Raw genomic sequence first — 21,156 nt, forward strand, 5'->3', positions numbered from 1 at the left:
TTCCTGTTTTGTCCCCTCTCTGACCCAGACAGCCCCGCTCCGGGCTCTCAGTTCCCGAGGGCCTGCTCCATCATTACCTTTCATTGAGACTTGCATGTTTGGGTCTGGCCGTCCATCCAGACTGAGCTCCCAGAGAGCCAGGCCGCATCGCATTCATCCTTGTGTTCCAAGGGCCTGGCCAGGGACTCGGTTGCCCTCACCTCCTGGACACTCCTTCCCCTAGAGTCTCCCTTGAGGCTGGAGCCCTGCCTTCCCGGACAATGGCAGCGTCTGAGGCAGAGCCCAGCCTCTCCTGGGCCACCCCACGGCCCTGCCAGTCCCCAGACCTTCCACATGGCTGCCATGTGCCTGCCATACACATGCTCTTCTGAGCAAAGTGACCCGGTGATCCTCCCACAGAGCCACCACTGATTGGTGTGGATGGGGCTGCCTGAGCAGAGGGCAGCTAATTGATGGTGTCCTATGTCCTTGGCTAAAAAGCTCCACATCCAACTATGAGTTGGACAGAGAGAGTTGACTGCTGGGAGCAGAGAAAGGCTGAAAAGGCAGAAAGAAGACTCCATGAGGCAGCAGGAGCCATGAGGAAGAAGTGGATTAGTGGCGGGAAGTGGCTGGAGCCACAGAAGCAATGACAGAGAGTTGCCGAGTCAACGAGACAACGTTGGTCCAAATGAAGCAGACACTGAGGTGGCCACCACCCGTGTGGCAGACTGGCTGGGGTCCCGTGCTCCCCAGGCCTCTGGAATCCTTATACACCCCTGCTGCCTGGCTGGCACCAAGCTCAGGACAGACAGGGACCGGACCCTGCAGCTCTTGGAGCTGGAGCACACAGCCCTGCAGCCTGGTCCCGGGATTCCTGGCTCCTGGGAATCTCGTTTGTGCAGTCATTTTCAGCATCTGTGGTCACTGACCACTGGGTGATGGGGGGGGGCGGGGGCGTTGGGTGTGTGTCTCTGGCAGGACTATTGTCCTCCCAACAGTTGTCCAGCAGCCCCTCGGAGCCCCGTGGCTGCCTGTGGAGCTTCCCTGGCCCTTTCCTCTACGTGCCTCCTCGTCCCCGATTACTTGGAGTTTGGTGGGAGAGACAACTCTACCCAGGGCTTCTGCGGCTGCTCAACAGGCACTGGAGGGACAGCTGGGGACTCGGAGGGACCTAGAGTCACGTGCAGGGTGGCGAGTGAGATGGAATCTAAGAGCTCTTCGGGCTCACAGCCTTTCCGCTCTGCAGGAGGGAAGGCCTGTCTCTCGGGGCAGCAACCAGCCATCCCGCAGTCCCGGGCTCTCCCTCCCTTACAACGCCCAGGAGGCTCCAGTGGGTGCTTGGGCTCTGAAACGCTGTTCTTCCCCCCTCTTTACACCCCCCCTCCCCCAGAGCTCTGTGTTCCGGGGCCCAGGGCAGCCCTGGAGCTCAAGATTTGTGTTACTGATCTGGGTCCTCCTGGGCCTCCGTTGTAGTGGGAACTGCATGGAAACCAGCGGAGAAAAAGTAGAAACCTTTGGAAAAGAGGCCCATGAACCTTCACCAGAGGGCCAGTGCTTCTCAAGACACCGGTTCATCTCCCTTCACCCTGTGACCCTGCACTTTAACGGCCGCAGGGCGACGCCAGGGAAGGAGCCCCGAGGGGATCATTTTCAGGCCTCAGCATGAGCCAGGGGCTGCTCTTGCTAGCTCCCTGAAATCACCACTTTTGGGCAAGGCTGTCTTTGCCTTTGGGAAATGTCCCGGCTCTCAGGGCTCGCAAACCCAAGCTGGAATGTTGAGCTGAGGGGGAAGGCCCCGGAACTGCCTCCAGGGACCGCGTGCCAGTGGGTGTAGCATCCGGCTCCCACGGGACTTTTTGGGACCCCCGATTGTATGTACTTTCTATGCTCCTTTCATATGTTTATTTTAAGTGATGCTTTGGCATCTCTAGAGCGGAATCCCAACAGGCTGTGATCCGCTGCCCAGCCTGGCGGGAAGAACCACATAGGGGATTAAGCTCACAGATGCTGACACCACACAGCATGGGTTCAAAGCCCGGCTCTGGCACTTACAGGTGACTTTGGACAAGTCCCCTAACCTCCGTTTCCTCGGCTATAACTGGGTGTGGCACAGGCATCCCTGAGGGCTGTTGGGATTTGGTTCTAGATGCATTTAGTTAATTCCACAAAGACTTAGAACGGTGCCGGTATAAAGAGCCAGTGTCCCTGAGGGGAGCTGTGTGCAGGGGGCACTCCAGGTGCTCAGCGGGCGTGGAATGGGGCAGCTGCAGTGAATAGGGGGGTGTGGGGGCAGAGTAGGTCCCTGGCGGCCTCCAGGTGTGCTCTGACCTCAGAGTCCTCTGAGGGGCAATATCTTGGGTTGCCTCCCTGCCACTCTCCCTCCCCAAAAGCAGCCAGCCTGGGCTAGACTCAGCCTCCCTTTAATGGAAGTCATGGGGCCTTTGACACATGGATCAGCTTGACCAGAGAGGTGTGGCACCGGGAGCCGGTCAGGATGCTGTCCTCTGCCACGGTCCCGAGAAAGGACAGCTGTGCCGGCGAGGGGGCTCAGAAGATGTCAGGGACGATGTAGTCAGTGTAAACGCCGTCGATCAGCCCCGCCCCATTGTTGTGGACGAACCAGCATGTCACCTCAGCCCCGTGCCGGGGGTTCTTGCTGTAGTCTTTCTGCAAGCCCCTGGGGAGATACAGAAAGCTGGGGTTACCTTCGGGACCCCCCAGAGGAAGCCCACTCCACCCCTGTGACACCTGGAGGAAGGCCCCGACCAATGACGGGAATGCCAAGGGCAGACATACTGGGAGAGCAGCCACCTACCTGGTGACCGTCAGTTGGTGGCTCTTTACCAGCATCGTGGCATCTGTCTTTGTGGGGTCGGAGCCCGGGTGGGGGTCAGAGACTGTATAATCAATGGGGTGGAAGAACTGTCCTGGAAGGGCACATTGGAAGCAGCAGTTATCCTGGGGGGCCCGGGGCTCAGCAGGTGCTCACTGGGGGGTCACAGACTGGCCTGAATGCTTGTCTTTTTAAGGGCAGGGACTGTATCTGATACGGTTTGGCATCGGAAGCCACCCCTTTGGCATCGAAAGCAGATTTATTGGCAGCCGGTTATACCTCCCACCTTCTTGGACTAATTCGGCAAGAACCTGGCTGGGGAGAGAGTCCTAGGGGTAGGTGCCCCCAGACAGCAAGTGCTACAGGAAGGCCACCAGGAGAAGCAGTGGGCCAGTGAGTCACCCCACCCAGGAGGCCTCGGGGATCTGGTCTGTTTGGACCTTGCTGCTAATCGGACCTCTCCCTGCTCGCCCCCAGGCCCACTTAAGGTGAAGTTTCACCTTGTGTTTGATCACAGCCTTTCTGAGGGACGAGACCCTGAGCAGGACCAGCCTTGTTTGGAGCTCTGAGCCTGGATGGCCGAGTTGGAGAAGGGCCTGCCCTGGTGACCAGCTGCAAGTCTGAGCCATGGTGAGCCCCCTGGCTGCCACAGTGCACCCCACTACCTCTGCCTGCCCAGCTGGTTACCTAGCAGCCCGTGTGTCCGAGCCGACATCCGGTGACTATCCAGCACGTAGAAGCCCAAGAAGTCCTGGTGGACGGCACTGCCCTTCCACACCCGGTGCAGGACAACCTCAAACGTGCCCCCATCTTCCACAGCCACCACCAGGTTCCTCTTCCTGTTGATGGTCACTACCACCCTGCAGGGCAAGGTGGCCGTGAGGGCAGGTGCAGCTACACCGTACGCCTCTCCGTGCAGCTGCCCTGCTCCTCTTGGATCCAGCTGTCATGAGCACCACGCCCCCGCTCCCAGATGGAGGGCTGTTGCCTGCTACATGCTGCTATGGGGGCGGGGGGGGGCTTACAATGTGCTGGGCACTGTGCCAAGCCCTCCATACAAACTGCATCATTTGTTCTCACTCTGATCCTGTGAAGCTCAGAGAGGGTCAGGGACTTGCCCAGGTCCAGGCCACACAGTTGCTAAGCAGTAAAGGCAGGACTTGGACTCCAGCTTCTCTAATATCAAAAGTCCGTGTTCTCTGACTGCCACTCATCATCTGTGTCCTCCACACTGGACTCTGCTCTCTCCTTCCTAAAGCTCTGCTGCCCAGCATCAGCTCTGGTACTTGGCAGAGTTTGGAGAATGAGCGAGTGGAGGAAGGAACAAACAAAAGCACAAGCTGTGCTAAGATAAGTGCTGAAAGAGAAGCCCAGAGAGCTCGAGTCCAGCGGAAAAGAGATGAGGTGGGTTTCAGGGAATAGGTGGCCTTGGCGCTGGGCCCCGGACGTGGGTTGGCTTTGTTTGGTGGTGATGAAAATGGACCGCTGGGCAAGGGCACGCAGGCAGCCCGGCCTGGAGCGAGGGTCCAGGAGCGGAGGGAAACGGGTGGGGTGGTCCAAGGGCCCAACAGGTCTGCCCAGCCCACACGGAGGCCACACGGATGACATTCACTGACGTAGCTCAGGGGACGAGGGCCCGGCAAGCTCAGGCAGCTGAGCTGGCTCTGGGGCTTCCTGCCTTATCCCTCCCCAGGCCTCCCCCCACCTGCCTCCCCCCGCCTCCCCCCCCACCAGGCTCAGGCCCCAGCCTGGTTACTCATGCTGCCGCAGTGAAGCCTGGTCCTTCCAGGAGAACACGGGTCCACCCGAGTCAGGGTTCAGCGTAATGTTGTGAGGGGTCACCTCCAGCTGAAAGCCTGTCGTGGGGTTCACAATCCCCAGCCGCCCAAAGTACGTGCCCTGGTGCTGCCCAGGGCTCCCAGCTCTGTTGCCGATGAGCTGCCCATTCACAGAGAAGCCTGCAGGAGGGTGAGGGGCCATCCGGGTCAGGGAGGGGCCAGCTCTCGCTACGTGCCTGCCAGCCTGCCTTTGCTCATGCCGTGCCCCCCTCCTGGGAGACACCCACACTCCACACTGGCTTTGAGGCTCCCCCCTCGCCAGGGGGCCTTCAGCATGAGTGGAGGCCACACAGCACTTCTCCCTCCCCACTCCTACAGGGCTAACTACCTACTGCTTAGCCCTTGCTTCTGGGCCCCCAGGGCAGGGGTCTTGTCTCCCCGAGGATAGGACTTGGGCGTGCTCCTTCTCTGTCGCCCTGATCCCTGACCCAGGAGCAGGGCACAGAGGCCTCCTCCCAACTGAGCAGCCCTCAGCCCCCTTCTTGCCTTCACTATCCCAACACGGCATGTCTCATGCTCTCAAATGGTCATCTGAGAATTTGTTTGCCTGTCTGTCTCCCTTGGCCAAACTGCAGGAGCACAGGGACTTTGGCTCAGTCCCTACTGCACCTGTAGCCCCTAGGAGGTGCTCAACAAATCCTTGCAGACCGCCTGATCGGACTGGGAGGGAGGCAGGGAGAGAGTGGCCCACAGACAGTCGGACAGGGAGCACTGCTGGAGGAGGGACTCGGGCTCCCTCAGCCAAGCTGAGGGGGAAGGCAGGGCAGGATTCCTCCAGAATTTGCAGAACTCGGTACAAAATGAAAGTGAGGGGACTTCGCTCAAAATCTGTTAAGAACTTCAAGACAACTAGAGCAGAGCATTAAACCGAGCATGGGCCCTTCTGAGCACAGGGTCCTGGGTGCCTGCAGGGGTCACACGTCCAAGAGCAGGTGCCATCTAGGGCCCAGGCAGGTCGATGGGAGAGAAGGAGGAGGGTTGAGCTCAGCCAGGTGACCGGGGCCCAGGCTGTGGGAAGTGGAGGCCATGGACACTGTCGTGTCGGTGGCTACCAGCGAGGGCGCAGGAGTGCAGCCCCACCCTGTCTGGCAGAGGCCGTGAGGTCACGAGTACCTGTGTCCGGGTCCTGCACCAGGCTGAGGATCACACCGGGCTCCTCATTGATATTGAAGCACAGGGTATCCTCCTTCTGGGGCACGTGGATGAGGAAGTGGGGGTCCGTGTCCACTGGGGGCATAGCATGGAGTCCATTAGATTGGGCATCGGGCAGGTGGGCTGGGCCGGCCAGGAGCAGGGCAGGGGTGTCCCTCACGCCCTCCCCAGAACTCGCCTCCGGTCACTTGGTTTGGCAACTGCTGGATGTCGGCACTGGGTCCAGTCGGGGAAGGCTGTGAAGCCGGCAGCTTGAACGCTGGCGGGAGGGAATGGCACTTAGGAGGATGGTACCCCACTTCCCTGGGGCTGCGGGCTCCTTTTCCCAGCCCCCCCAGGCGGCAGGCCTGAAGCCCCAGAGCAGGAGGGCCCCGAGCCCCTGATGCCTGCCGGTGAGCCAGCCCCCCCGTCTGTCCCCTCCGTGGGGCCCTGGCGGAGCTGGTGGCATAAGGGGACCCAGGCCGGGTCAGGGGGCTGTCGCGAGGGTCCCGGGGGGGAGGCGGTGAGCGAGCCTCCTGCTGTCCGTCGTTTCGTCCTCAGGCCAACGCGGCGGCTCAGGGCTGAACGGGCCGCCCCAGGGGCGCCGGGAGAGGTAGAGACGCGTGGCGGTGGGGCGCTGCCACTTACTCTTTCTGTGTCCCACCATCTCTGCGGAGGACACGCGTGGGCCAGCGTCACCCCCACCACGCCCTGCAGGCCCGGGCCTCGCTCCCCGCTCCCCGAGGCACCCTGGGCCCGGAGCCGCCGCGGCCTCGCCGACCCTCCCCTGGGCACCCGGCCCGGCCGCGCAGACGCAGGCTCCCGGAGGCGCGCACGAAGCTGCGTGAGGGCTCCCGGCTCCCGGCTCCCGGGGCAGCGGCGAGGTTGGGGGCCGAGCTGCCTGCAGGGCCCCAGGAGCCCCTCCCGAAGACCAGCCCGGTTTAAAAACTCACCCAAGGGCAGGGCATCTGGAAGGGAGAGAAAGGGAAGAGTTAAAGGCCCGGAGGACTGGGGCCCCCAGAGCCGCCCCGCGCGCGCCCGGCCGAGCCCTACCCTCGGGGGGCTTGTCCACGACGGGCTCCAGGCCGTCCTCGTCCGCCACGCCCCTGATGGTCATGGAGGTCAGCGGGGTCACGAACTGGTAAGCCAGCGACATCTGCAGCGCCTTGGCCGCCGCGTCGGCCTTCTCCTTCCCCTCCAGCTTCGTCCTGAGAGACGTGCACCGGCTCCAAGCCCCGCGGCCAGCCCACGGCAGCCTGGCCTCCTGGCCCGCTCGCTCGCTTGTTCGCTCCCTCCCTCGGCGGGCACCTGTGGGGCCCCTCCGTGCCTCTGTCCCGTGGCTGCCTTCAAGGGCCTCATGCCCTAAAGCCCTCCCACCGGGGAAACCTGGAGATCTATCGGGGTTGGCGAATGTGCCTCAGAAAGACACAGACAACCGAATGGCTGTGAGATTCTGGGCAAGTGGTCTAACTTCCCTGAGCCTCCACATGCTCATCTTTGAAATGGACATAATGAGGAGCCTCCCCTGCAGGTTGTGCGGACTAACCAAGCATGTCTGTACACTGGAGCCCATGGAAAGGGCGGCGTCCTGCTGCCCTGCGGCTCCTGGCGGGGGTGGGTGGGGTGGCAAACTGTGACCTGCCCACACTGTTGACTAACTGGTTGATATTAACTCAGTGAGCAAAGCCAAAAGCCAGTAAATCTGACCTGCCCCCAACCTCCAAGGCCCAGATATGCCCCTTCTCCGTTCACCTCACTGGTTCAGAGGCCCTGGGGTCCACCCCTACTGCAGGGGTCATACCGCTTGGCCAGGAGCTCCTGGATGGTGAGGTAGGCCCAGAGCCGTTCAATGTGGTTCTCCAGCATGTGGCCCCGCTCCCGGAGCAGGTTCTTCATCTTTTCCTCATCCACCAGGCAGGTCATCTTGAATTCTTGGCCCTCCTGAAGGTCACGATGGGGAGGCCGTGCGACCGTGAGGAGCACAGCCCCAGTATATCTGGGCTCTGCAGTTCATCCCCTGTGCCACCCTTCCCTGAGCCTTCTCTCCTCACCCTCTGTCCTCCCTTCATCCTGCAAACATGGCTAAGCACTCTCATGGGGCAAATAGGCCTTGGCTCTGGGGATGCCAGGGATGGGAGGACCAGGCCCGCCCTCCTGAAGTTACTCTCTCTGGGAGAGGCCATCAGGCAGCCAGCTGTTTCCACCACGTTCCACTTCTCCAAAGTCCCACCACATACCCACACACAAATGCTACTCTCTCCCCAGCCTTAGTAACTGGGACTCACTCACTGAGGGCATCCCACATACCAGGCACCACGCAGCACAGTGCAGAGATTATTTTGTTTGCTCCACACAACTCACCAGTGCTACAGACAGGGAAACTGAGGCCTGGAGAGGAGGACCCATTCGCTTAAGGTCACCTAGCTGGTCAGGGTGGAGCCAGGGTCCAGCTCAGCTTTCCTTACCCAAAGTCCCGGTTCTGAACCTTTGACCACACAACAAGATGTGAATCCACCCCTGCAGTCAGGGTCCAGGTCTCCTCTGCATATGACCCATGGCGTGCACACACGCACACACACGCATCCCACTCTGGCACAAAGCTGGGTGTAGTCAGGAAGTGTTTAGAAAAAGGCTGATGAGTGAAGAGGCTGGCCTCTTGCTGTCTCATGCCTTGGATGGGGCATCATGTAAGGGGTAACAGGTGATCCATTTTTGGTCAAGGGACTACAACTAATCAAGGCCATTTGGGTCCCATTCCAGCCCAACCAGGGATGCCAGCATGTGTGGGAATGTTCAGGCCTGGGGGTGGAGGAGGGGGAGACGGGCATGGTGCTGGAGGGGAGGCACTGCTCTGCAGAAAGAGAGGCCTGGGTCAAGGGGAACAGGGGTGGAGAACAAGTGTGGATTTGGAGCCTCTGGGCACTGCCTGACCTCTCCACCCACCGCCGCCCACCGTTTACCCCATGGGCCAGCACGTCAGCCTTGAAACTGCTCAGTTTGTGGTCAGCGATGCGCCCAGCTACCATGATCTCGGAGCCTTCATAGTACTGTTTATGGCGGTGCTGGGTCAGATCTGAGATGGTGTCCTGGGGGTAGAGCAGCTCCACGTCCACCAGTAGGGGGTTGGCAACCTGGTCGTAGAAACCCTGCAGGCGGAGGTGGGGCACAGCCTCAGAGCTGATGGGTCACCCTGGGCACCCAATGGGGAAACCCACTCACGAAGTGGGGTGTTGGGATCCCCACTTTGCAGATGGAATTGCAGGCTCATAGAGTTAAGCCAACTGGTTTGAGGTCACGCAGCTGATTCAAACTGCATTCTAGAGCTTTATCTGCTCCTTTGCATGGATGGGCAAAAAGCTGCCAAGGCCGAGCTCCCCATAGCATGCCGTTGGTGGTACACTGTGGGACGAAGGGGGTAGGAGGAGACCTGCAGCTGCTGGGCGGCGTCGTGGTCTTCATAAATTCTCTGGGCCCGTCCGTTGTTCTCCATGGACATGACATCCAGGAAGTTAAAGTCCACGTTGTCACCAAAGCCCAAGTTGTAGAGCGGGAACTTGCCCCGGATGGCGTTGCGGACGTTCTTGAGGATTTGGGAACGGTCTGTCACCCCTGCAGCCATACACCCAGGCAGTGACAGAATACTGACTCACATGTAGGCCAAAAGGGGTCTTTGGAGCCCACTCCCTGAGCCCGAGTGTCCAAGTGTCTGTGGCTCAGACCCCCGATCTCCTGTCTCCACCAGCATCTTGAGGCAAAGTCTCCCATTGGCTCACTGGGCAAATGCAATAGCTCCTGATAGCCCCTCGTGAACTTGCCAATCTATATGGATCCATCATAAGCAGGTGGTATTCCGCCCTAAACCCTCCCATAAGTCATTGCCGTGGCCTGCGGGGCCCTGCCGACCTTCCCACCGTTGCTTCACTCATTCTGCATATGCCTGCTGTTCTTAGGCAGGCCCTGCCATTGTACACACCTTTTGCTTTTTTGCTCAAGCTGCTCCCTCTGCCAGAGATCCCTTCCTACTTCTCTTCTCCTCCTTCCAGCCTGAGCTCAAGGGTCACCTCCTCCAGAAAGCCTGCTGGGACCCTTATCCTGCAGCCTCCTGGCACCCTGTTCTTTTAGGGCCCTCAACAGAGTGACTGCTCCTGGAGACCTCCCCCAGTGGACCCTATGCTCCTTAACGACAGAGGTGAATCTTGTTCTCTTGGTTTCTCTTCTTGGTTCCTAGCCCTATGCTTGGCACGCTGTTGGTGCTGAATACATAGTTCATTAAATTCAACCTAGGAATCCTGCCTAACATCCTGGGATCTGTGCAATGCTGTGTCATACAGATACTTCCCCAGTTACCCAATTCAGCATAGAAGTATACCTTGTAACTCCTGCAGACTTTATGGTCTGGACTCTGTCTTTAGATCAGGGCTTGACTTTGCCCAGAGCCTCTTGCCCCCCTACAGCATCTGCAGTGGTTGGATTTCCAAGCTCAGCTTGAATGCCTTCAGCAACAAAGATATCACCGCCTCCCAACACAGGCCTCAAGGTGCTTACCCTCTGTGGGCTCGCCGTCTGTCAACATGATGAGAACTGAGGCATGGTTGCTGAGTTTGGGAAGGTTCTTTTGAGCTTGGTTCAAGATTTCAATTCCCCGGAGCAAACCTCCATTCAGGTTTGTGGCTGAAAAGGAACGACAGTAGGCCAGTGTATGCCCTCATTCTAAGGGGACAGAAGTGACACCAAAGTGGCTCAAGACCCCTGCCATTACCCCCAGCCAGGAAGAAGTGCTTCACGAAGTCTTGAGCCGCTCGCAGATTGGCAGGGGATGCCTGCACCAGTGAGCCTTTCCATGATTGCACTTCAGACCCAAAGAGGACCAGATCAAAGTAGTCCCCTGGCCGCATGTCCCCCAGGATTTTAAGGAGCGCCTCCTTGGTCTGTAATGACAGGATAGTCAGTGAAGGGACATGGCTCCAGGAAAGTGCCTCCGGTCAGCTCCAGATACCCATTGGAGAGATCCACAGGACAGAGGTGCACAGTGGACAAGTGGGAGGGGATGGACGGGACAGCCAGGTGGTGCCAGGAGAGGAGTGTCTTATGGAGCTCTGGGGTTGGAGGAGGGGACAGAGAAGGCAAGGGGACCCAGCATGGGGGGAAAAGATGACCAGGACCTCAAACAGGGCAACTTCAAGAAAGAGGATCATAGGGGACTCAATTTCTAAAACTCTGCTGGTAGAGCCATAGCATTCAGAGCACTGTGGACAGTGGGCTGTACCTGTGGCCAGATGGCTCTCTGTGGACAGCCACGATTGTCCCTGGCATGGTCAGTGTACAGCTTCAATCTTTAAGCACCCCCATCACTAGACCCACAACCCCACGGGCACTGTGTATCATTCCCATTGTGCTATTGAGGAAAAGTGAATCCATTTGCCATGGTTGTACGGTAAAGAAGCGGCTGATGCCAGAGCCTGACTTCTGGGGTTTCCTGTCAAATCACCCTGCCTCTGACCAGGAGCAGAAGTCCCAAACCCAGACTCTGACAACAACACCAGCGTGGTATGGGGGTGGGGGGTGGGGGCTGGAGTGCTGGGGCTGAAGAAGCTATTTCTGGGGGAACTATCTAAAGCCACAGTTTACCTGTTTCACTTTCTGGCCTTCCATGGAGGTGCTAATGTCAATCACAAAAACCACGTTCTTGTTCATGTTCGTCAGGTTTTGGGGAGCAAAGAAGTGGGCAAAGTGGTTATTGGCAACCTGAAACACAAGGGAGCAGGTGAGGCCCTTGTTATAAGCACCCTTGCCTGTCCTCTGAGTCTCGGGACTGGAAGCTTCAGGCTCACCAGGAGGTCACAGAGTTGGTCTCGATTGACATCGTAGGTCACCTTGAAGTCCCCATTCAGCAAAGATGTGGAGCATGTGGGGCAGGATTGCTGCTGACTCACAGTAGGGTGGAAAAGGACACGACCCTGGGAGGGCGGAGGGTGTGAGGCATTACTGGATCCTGTGGCTGCAATCAGGGTGTTTGCAAAGTCAACATAAGAGATGTGTGTGTGTGTGTGTGTGTGTGTGTGTGTGTGTGTGTGTGTTGCCTGGGCATAGAAATGAGTCTGGCGGGCCCTTCACCCAGCTGCTGAGAGCACACACCCATAAGGTGGTAGGAGAGAAGACCCGTCCCTTTGCTTATATGCTTCTGAGTCATTGGGCTTTTCTACAATAAGCATCACCACTTTGGGTACAAAATAGTAGCAGTATGAGAACAAGAGACATCGGTCAACTTAACTGTGGAGTGAAAAACCAAGGCCACAACAGTGCTGGCAGACAGACCCCGTGACCACCCCTGCTGGCAGACAAAGAGCAGAGGCGTGGAGGGACTCAGGATGGAAGCTAAGGTCTGGTTTGACTTGGTGTTGGTGCTCGAGAAATTAGGGATGGTTTTTACTCCATACTTTTTTAGACTTTTGTGACTTTCTACTTTTTCCTTAAATACTTTTTAATTTTTACTTTTCATTCAATTGTTATAAAAGTAAGATATACCAGGGGCACCTGAGTGGCTCAGCAGTTGGGCGTTTGCCTATCACTCAGGTTGCGATCCTGAGGTCCTGGGATTGAGTCTTGCATTGGGCTCCCCGCAGGAAGCCTGCTTCTCCCTCTGCCTATGTCTCGGCCTCTCTCTGTGTGTCTCTCATGAATAAATAGATAAAATCTTTTTTAAAAAGTAAGATATAGGGATCCCTGGGTGGCTCAGTGGTTTAGCACCTGCCTCCGGCCCAGGGCATGGTGCTGGAGACCCGGGATTGAGTCCTACATCAGGTTCCCAGCATGGAGCCTATTTCTCCTTCTGCCTGTGTCTCTGCCTCTCTCTCTGTGTGTCTATCATGAAAATAAATAAATAAAATCTTTTAGAAAAAAAAGTAAGATATACTCATCAAAAACTCCTCACCAAAAAAAAAAAAAAAAAAAAAAAGTATTATTAGGAAGACACAGATCCATCCCTTGGTCCCCTACTAAAAGCAAGCATGTTTGCAAACACTCTGGGTATCCTATTTTGTTTTAAAAGGAGCCCCTCCAAAACTGTAAGAAGCATTTCCTTCACATGAATTATGAAGGAATCACTACCAAAGGTAGGTGGGAACCAAAGAGTTTGTGTGTAGCTCCAGCTGAGGGCAAGTTAGGGAGCAGGGCACTAGCTGGGTATCACCCACCCATATGCCACACTCCTCCAGGACCTGGGCATGGGGTAAGCAGGTGACTTTGGGAATTCCTGCAAATGAGAGGTATGTGACAACTGGTAGGTGTCCAGGTAGACCAAAGGCCTTCCCAAACTTAGTTCTGTTTCCTAGAGCCCTGAGGCTTAAGATCCAAACTGCAACAGCATCTCAGGTTTCTTTGTGTGCCCTATATTTCCCTGAATGCTATCCCAAGGGTGTGACATGCCAAAGAGGAAACTGGGACTCAAGCAAGTCAGCAGCTCACCCCAGACCACACAACCAGCATGGGTGCTTCCCCAGCCTTGGCACACAGAGTTTTGCTAAGTAGCTCTGAGAACCAGGAGTGCTGAGTTCCCTGGGATACCAACCAAAAAATGCCTACATCCCTCACTAGGGCAGCCTGTAGCCCCTGCCTGGTTTCGAGGCCAAGCCTGGGCACTCCGTGAGGGGTTGGGCCAGGCTGAGAAGTCCAGGGGCCTGCCACCACCCCCAGCCATCCCCACACACCTGTTTTCCTGAGAAGGACTTCTTGACGAGTTGGCTTGCCAGGTCATTGGAGAGGAAGGAGGCATGGGCGTCCAGCTTGCTGATCCCTTGAGGCTCAAAGATGTCCACGTCGATCTGTATCATTGAAGTCCCCAGGCTCTCATTGAGGCCACCATCAAGACTCAGCCAAGAACCAACCTGTGTTCTGGCCACCTAACTATGTGCTGTACCCACCTAGCCCTCAGCACAGGGCCTGGCATGTTGTACACACTCCAAAAATATAGGCCAAATGAGAGTGTGCATGCCTGGGTCCCTCAACTCGGCCACCACTGAGGTGCCAGTGACAATCACACCACCTTGGGCTGCTCAGGACTTCCTGGTCTACCAACTACCTGGACATTCAGTATCTCTCTTGATCCTTGGGGCAGCTCTGGGATATGCAAGAAGCCCCCATTTAAGATGAGCAAGCCAAGGCTCAGAGAGGAAGAAGAGGCTGGAGGGTCCAGGTAGCTCCCTAATCACGAAGAGCCCGCTAGAGCCCATCCAAGGAGTCAGTCCCCTTCCTGTGCACTCAGGCCTGGGATGGCACATGGTGCGCTCCAAGCCAGGGTTCAGAGCCATGGCAAAAGAGAGGCAGGAGCCCTGATCCCAAGATGGCTCCTTTGCAAACCATCACCAACAATCTACCTCAAAATGGTGCACCAGCTGCTTGGGCTTGACTTTGATGACAATGTCATACTGCATGAGTCTTCGCTTCAGCACCTCCTCATAGGTCAGCCGGAAGGTGGCCTTGCTCCGGGGCCCAATGGTGAGGTGGATGGTGAATTGCTCCATCGTTCTCCCCGAGGCCCTAGACATACCACCAGTGGCCACAACAGATAGACAAATGATGAGTGACATGTGGGTCCTTGTCACCTAAAGCATGGCCCTCAGAATCAATCTCTTTCTGCTAGTCCTCAGTTTCCTTGCTCCTCACCCTTGTCTTAGCTGGTCAGTCAGGGTCAGGGCCCGAGGACAGGGCCCCCTGCTCCCAGAGGCTGGTCCAGGTGATAGGCAGGTCAGCACCAGCCTTGCGCAGGGCACCTGCACCAGCATTTGAGTTATGGAAGTTTGCACATTTCGTATCAGCCTGGGGCTATTGCCCAGCCAGGACCACCTTGCAGCCCTCACCTCTGCCTTGGCTGGGGAAGGCATCACCAGAGTCTGGCCCAGCAGGGCCCAGGACTCACCTGACAAGGCCAGCATTCTCTCCAGAGATGGCGGCTTTTCGGTACTGCTTCCATGCGGTCACTTTGTCCTTTATGTCTCCAATGAATGCGCTTCCATCTGCTGTGCTACAGGGAGTGGGGGGAGCCCTCAGGGGGAGTGCCCTGCCCCCACCACTCAGGTCCTACATGTTGGAGGTGCTCCTAGCCCAGACCCTGAGAAGGCCCTGTGCTGCTGAGCACTCGCAGGAGGCATCTCCCGCCACCTCCCACTGCCCACAGAGTTGTCCAGGGACCCCACGGCAAGGTGGGCAGCCACAGCCACAGAATCCAACAAGAGATCTCGGTGCAGGCCTTTGCTCCTCTGGCCCTGTGCTGAAAGGATACTGTTGGAGGCCCCACTCTGTTCTCCAAGACAGGAGCCCAGACAGACCTAAGTGGCTTCCCCATCCCCTCTGAGCCAGAGCCTATGGCCCTTCAGGAATGAAAGAGATAGTCTGCCCTGTCTGGCCACCCTGAGCCATGATTTGGGTCTGGGTCTGGTGAAAGGACAGCTCTGGGTGTGGGAGAGTCAGGCAGGGCACACACATGGCAAAGTCGCTGATGAAGGCCGTCTTGGGGATTTCCACATCGAAACTTATTTCCTTGGCTTCATCAGCATTGTTGACCACCTGGCTGGTGATGACATAGTGGGCGAAGCGAGAGGTGACTTTGCAGTTGACTTTTAAACTCCGGATGGTCACACCATCGACAGCCTAGAGTGAGATGTGAGGGGGCTGTGGGTGGGAGGAGGAAGGGGGGCCTCTGAGCCAGTGAAAGACCCCCGTGTTGTGTGGAGGCTCAGCACCCAGCTCAGAGGTCAGGTGCCCAAAGAACAGACCAGATGTCCCAGGAAGACTCATTCTTTCCTCTCTGTGGGAGACCAAGCAGTGGGGTGTGAAAGCCCCCATTTCCGGGAAATGGAATCCCTCTGCCCAGGGCACCGATAGAAGGGCACCCTCTGAAGCCTGGGGGGAAAGCAGGTTGTAGCGCGGCCCCACTGCAGACCCCTTTGCAGAGACTCTCACTCACTGTGTCCAAAGTCTGTCGCTTCTGTAAAACAAAACCAGGACAAGTGTGAGTGGGAATGATGCAGGGGACCATAGCTTATCTGGTGGTGGTGGTGGGGGTAGTGGGACACAGTCTGTGTCCTCTGGTCCCCAACCTCACCTCCCCTACACTGTGTGGATGTCACCTCTCCAGTCCGCGGTGGTCAAGGTGGGGATAGGGGTGGGCCCGGCCCCCGGGGTGAGAGTCTTGTGTCCCTTCTGAGCCCACTCCAGCCCAGCTGCCTGATTCTGGCCTGAGGGTTTACCCACGTACCTTGTTGACTTTGGGCCTGCCTGTGGGTGAACCCTGAGTGGGCATGCCCTGCAGGACGAGGAGGGAGGCCAGGTACACGCACAGTAGCGCCCGCAGCCCCATGGCGCCGTCCATGGTCCCAAGACTCCTGCTACCTCGTCACTTTGCTCAGACTGTTAATCAATAAAGTGCTGGATAAACATGGATTAAACATTAGACAAGGTGAAGGCAAATATTACAATTGGGGGGATCAAAATTTAGCCGTGGAATCCTACTCCTTGGGGGGATTCCCAGCTGTGTAAACTCATGACTCAGACTGTGCCCCTTTGTATGCGGCCGCACTCAGCCGACGCGGACGGCGAAGACCCCGATGGCTCATCTGATCCTGGGTCTGACCCAGGTGACACCCGTAATATGGCGACATGTGTCAAGAAGCCACAGTTGAAAGTGGACTTCTAAAGTTTGTTAGGTGTTAGTTTCAAAATTCCTTCGGTATCAGCAAACTTTTCACAGTCCCACTCGCGGGCGGGGGGCAGGTGGTGCCGCTTACCAAGTGTCTGCCCACGCCCACATTTCTGGCGGTGCCAACCCCAGCGGTAGCTCTGCCAGAGGCAGTGTGGGCAGTCCTGGGGATACGTAATGGGCCACCTGTGCTTTAGGACAGTTGCTTCACCCCTCTGACCATCTCATCCAGATTTGGAAAGAATACAAGTAAGCCTCATTGTTCCTCCACCTGGGCAGGGATGCCTGGCAGGTAAAGGGGAGGCAAAGACGAATACTGAGTTTTCATAATGGATGGCTGAGTAGGTGCCACTCATTGATCTAAGCCCTTTGCTGTCTGATTTTCTCCTCATGGTGTCCCTGGGACATTTGTCCCACAGCAGGCGACAGAACAGGTATTCAAACCCAGATCTTTCAGACTCCAAAGTCGAAGCCTATCACGTAATGATGGAAATGCCCTCCGTGTTATTAGGAAGAAAGGAGAAGCAGAGTTGAAAACCCCAGGGACCCTTTCTGGATTTTCAATTTTTTAATTTTTCTGCCCAAACTCTCCCTGTTTCCCACAAGCCACTGCACACAGGGCAGACATGGCCCCAGTCAATCGACTCTGTGGGTGGGATGTGCTGGCTGCCGTGACCCTGACAGGGTGAGGGGGCCCAGAAGCCACTTTGATCTCTGTTTGCTTGTCTTGGACTTTGTCTCACAGAGCAGCTTCTGGGAAAAAGTTTATCCTCCCCAGGCCAGAATGACCTTCTGGTCTGTTTTCTGGCCTTTGTGGAAGATGAGATGGATCAACATTGCATTTGAGGTTCTGTTGATTTCCCTGCGCGAGAATCAGCCAAGCCCTGAGGCAGGTTGGGCATGGTGCCAGGCACCAGGACACCACAGTGATGAACTCCAGTGCCTCGCTGTGTTTAGCAACCTGGTGCATTGGGAAAAGGAGCCGAGAACTCAAAGGAAGCCCAGTGAGTGTCAGGAGTGTCAGAAGCTAAAAGAGCACGAAGGAGCCGAAGTTAAAAAAAAAAAAAAAACGGAAGGAGCCGTAGTAATCTGGAAATGGCGGAGCTCACTCCCGTAGGGCTTAGAGGAAGGCTCCTGGAGAAGGGGCCTGGGAAATAGAGCAGCCCTTGGGCAGGGGGGGAGGAAGGAGAGGGAGAGAAAGCAGATGGGTGGGTGTGAAGTATGCTTGGAGAAGTCGTGGTTGTCTGCACGATGGAAGCAGGAGTTGATGAAGAGGGTGGCGAAGGCGGCCTGGAAGTCCTTTGGGACCAGTCTGTCACAGAGGTCTGAAAGTGGCCAATTTTTCACTTGGAAAACACTAAAGATCTTTTGGGCAGGGGTGTGATAAGATCAAGACTGGACTGTTGGGAGATGGCCAGGACCAAGCTTGGTTCATAGAAGGATCGAGAAATACATTTGTGTGGCTTGGGGAGAAGAGAGAGGGTCTGGGGAAAGTTAAAGGTGACTAGTGCCTGGCCAGCTTCTCAACATCTTTTGTGTCCTACCTCATGTACTGCTCACAACTACCCCCAAGAGATGGATACCATTACTGCTCCCATGTTAAAGATGGAGAGGTTGACTTGCCCTGTGGATGTGGAAGGTGGTGGATGGGTGGACAGAGAGCAGGTGAGGTTGCTGAAGATTGAGCCTGAGGGCCTGGCTGGTGCTGTTGGTGCAAACGGATGACACATAAGACATAGCCCGCTCTGAGTTCCATCCATATAGCAAACTGCCTGCTTGATTTGTTCATGGCTCCTCAATCTGCTATGTCCAAACTGAACTCCTGACTTTCCGTCCCCCTCACACACTCCACCACCAACCGTGGTCTTCCCCTCTTGTTGTCCACCCCCGTAAAGGCCATCACTGTCCATCTAGACATCCAAGCCAGAAAGCTGGGTGACATTCTGGGTGGCTTCTTCCCCTAGGTTCTCCACCCTTCACCCTCCACCTCTGACTCCCTTAAACATCTTTCTAATCCATTCACTTCTCTCCAAATCCCCAGTCACCACCAAGGCCAAGCCACCCTCATCTCTCACCTACATGGTTGTTCCCCGTACTTCCACTCTACTCCTACAGTTTAATCTCTGGCAGCAGCCAGAGTCATCATTTTAAAATGTTGATCTGCTTGAGACCTTTCCCTATCTTACACATTTCCTGTCCTGAGTAGTCCGGCTCCTGCTGACCCCTCCATCTCACCCGGCCACGCCTCCCTGGGGTCGCTCAGCTTCAACCACAGAGACTTTTTCCCAATTTTCCAATACTTGGAGCCAAGTAACTACAGGGGTTTTAGGAGTGAGCAAGCCATAAGCCTTCCAGAACGTTGTTTTGGTGTTGACCAATGAAAGACAAAATTGCAAGCTGCAAAATAAAACATGTGCATTTATTTGGGGTCTTAGGGAATGCAATCCGAGAGACACAGATTCCACCAAAATCAAAAACAAGCTCTGGAGAGACAGAGGAGTTTAGAGTTTTTAAGGAAGAAAGAGAGCATTTACATAAGTTGCTTTGAACAAAATGTTATTGGTGCTGATATAGCTTTAGTTACGCTAATCTATATGGGATTGATTGCCAGGGCTAGTGTTAGGCAGAAAGTCCATTCATGTCCATTTTACCACGTAGCAGATGCCTTGGCTTTTAGCGGAATTTAGCAAAAATTCTGAGAATTTCAGAGAGAAGACATGCATAGGCTCTACTTCCTCAACATCCTCAATGTCCCCCTGGCTCCTTAAATAACCCTGTTAGCAATGTTGACTCCAATTTATTCTCTCCATTAGCAGGAGTTTCTTAACTTCCCAAAGATTTGATTTTCTTAACTGTAAAATGAGGATGATAATAGTACCAGTCTCACAGGGTGGATAGAAGGATTAAAGGAGCTAATGTTCTTGTCTCTAAGAAGGAAGTGGGGATTAACTGGGAAAAAGCATGAATTAACTTTCTGGGGGCAATAGTATTATTAAAAATGAAACAACAAGCCCCAGATGGAGTCATATACCCCCTCACCCAGGCCCCCCAAACATCAAACCCAGACTTTATTACAGTTTCAACCAAACCCAAGAATGTGACCTTCTAATGGTCAACCTGAAATTTCCTGATCAGCACTAGTGAGATAATCTGTACAATTAAAATCCCTGCCACTTTCTACACCCCCCCCCCCCCAAAAAAAAGAAGATGCCCTGGCCTGAAACTTTCAGGAGTAACTGAAAGCTATTTCTTCTCTCTCTCTTTTCTTGCAGTAATCACTTCCTTCTTCTATCTTCCTTCCAGTAAAAACTTTTCCATCTTGAATAACCCCTTAGAGTATCTCTCTACTTGCTAAATACGATGCAGCTCTATTCACAAATGGCTTAATGGAGTCATGTAGATCTTCACATTTACTTGGTTGAATTTCTATTCTTTAAACTTCCCCATTCTCAACAAACAGGGGCGATATTGCCCCCAACTGGGCAAAAATTGGTTCTTGGATGTAGCAAAATGTTCCATTGCAAGGGGGATGGATTCCAAGTCCTTGAGAAAGAAGCTCCAGTGTCACAGGAGACACACATGTATTTATTTGATTGGGACAAAGGGAGTTTAGGCAAATGCTCTAGAAAAGAACAGGGAAATGTCAGTTGGATCAAACAACAAATTCTCTGGGCAGCTTTGAACTTTCACACACGGGTCTTTTAAGGAGGGTCCTCTGACAGACACTACATTCAGCTGTTAAACCGTGCCAGAATCTGATCAAGTTACAGTGCAAGGGGGTTGGATGATGATGAGAGTTCTTGGGATAATGATGAGAGAGTTCTTTGGTTGGGATGATGATGATGAGAGTTCTTTGGTTGGGATGATGATGAGAGTTGTTGGGATGATGATGCTGAGAGTTCTTTGGTTGGGATGATGATGATGATAATTCTTTGGTTGGGATGATGATGAGAGTTGTTGGGGTGATGATGATGAGAGTTCTTTGGTTGGGATGATGAGAGTTTTTGGTTTGGATAATGATGAGAGTTCTTCTTTGCATTTAATGCGCAAGCTGAAGCGGTTAGGGGTGAAGGGTACGGATATCTTGAGTTGTTTTTGTTTGTTTTTAATATTTTATTTATTTATTCATGAGAGACACAACACACACACACAGAGGCAGAGACACAGGCAGAGGGAGAAGCAGGCTCCATGCAGGGAGCGGGACGCGGGACTCGATCCCGGGTCTCCAGGATCACACCCCGGGCTGCAGGCAGGCGCTAAACCGCTGCGCCACCGGGGCTGCCCTTGGGTTGTTTTTGAAATGCATGCAAATAAGCTGGATTCCTAGATGCACACATTAACCGTTGTGTGACGTTACTTGTGGAATCGAGTCTGTCATCCCTCCATCAGAACGGGAGACTCAGGAGGAGAGGGACGTTGTCGGCCCGGCACACGGTAGGCGCACGGCCAATAAAACGGCTTGTACAATGAATGACCAATACTTCCAAAGCGCTTAGATCAATACGTGAAATCAAGCTTCCGGGATTTCATTGTCCCGGCCACCGGAAGTTCCCGGTGGGGGAACTGAGCCGCTCTGGCCGCGGCGAGCCTGGACTCTATGGCGGGTCCTCCCGGCCGGCGGAACCCCTCTGGCCGCCCGGCGCTGAGGCTCGGTGGCGGGTGCTTCCGGGCGGCGGGAG

General features: G+C 55.4%; 1 protein-coding gene across 2 annotated transcripts; it reads right to left on the reverse strand.

The window, feature by feature from the left end:
• Positions 1 to 2,386: 2,386 nt before the first annotated feature.
• Positions 2,387 to 16,184, reverse strand: ITIH1 (inter-alpha-trypsin inhibitor heavy chain 1). Of its 2 annotated transcripts, XM_035703380.2 has the most exons (22): positions 16,037 to 16,184; positions 15,746 to 15,766; positions 15,263 to 15,429; positions 14,699 to 14,803; positions 14,157 to 14,319; positions 13,491 to 13,604; positions 11,616 to 11,741; positions 11,413 to 11,529; positions 10,544 to 10,712; positions 10,330 to 10,455; positions 9,212 to 9,393; positions 8,745 to 8,930; positions 7,586 to 7,725; positions 6,838 to 6,992; positions 6,738 to 6,752; positions 6,433 to 6,453; positions 5,984 to 6,064; positions 5,767 to 5,880; positions 4,572 to 4,773; positions 3,503 to 3,675; positions 2,798 to 2,909; positions 2,387 to 2,659 (listed from the first exon to the last, which is right to left on the reverse strand). In XM_035703380.2, the coding sequence occupies exons 1-22, from the start codon at positions 16,148 to 16,150 to the stop codon at positions 2,530 to 2,532; spliced, it is 2,733 nt and encodes a 910-aa protein (XP_035559273.1). In that variant the 5' UTR covers positions 16,151 to 16,184; the 3' UTR covers positions 2,387 to 2,529. The 2 variants fall into 2 exon arrangements, with proteins under 2 accessions (XP_035559273.1, XP_035559274.1); XM_035703381.2 differs by lacking the exon at positions 6,433 to 6,453.
• Positions 16,185 to 21,156: the final 4,972 nt, after the last annotated feature.

The sequence above is a fragment of the Canis lupus genome, chromosome 20, assembly GCF_003254725.2.
Source record: "Canis lupus dingo isolate Sandy chromosome 20, ASM325472v2, whole genome shotgun sequence".
NCBI lineage: Eukaryota > Metazoa > Chordata > Mammalia > Carnivora > Canidae > Canis > Canis lupus.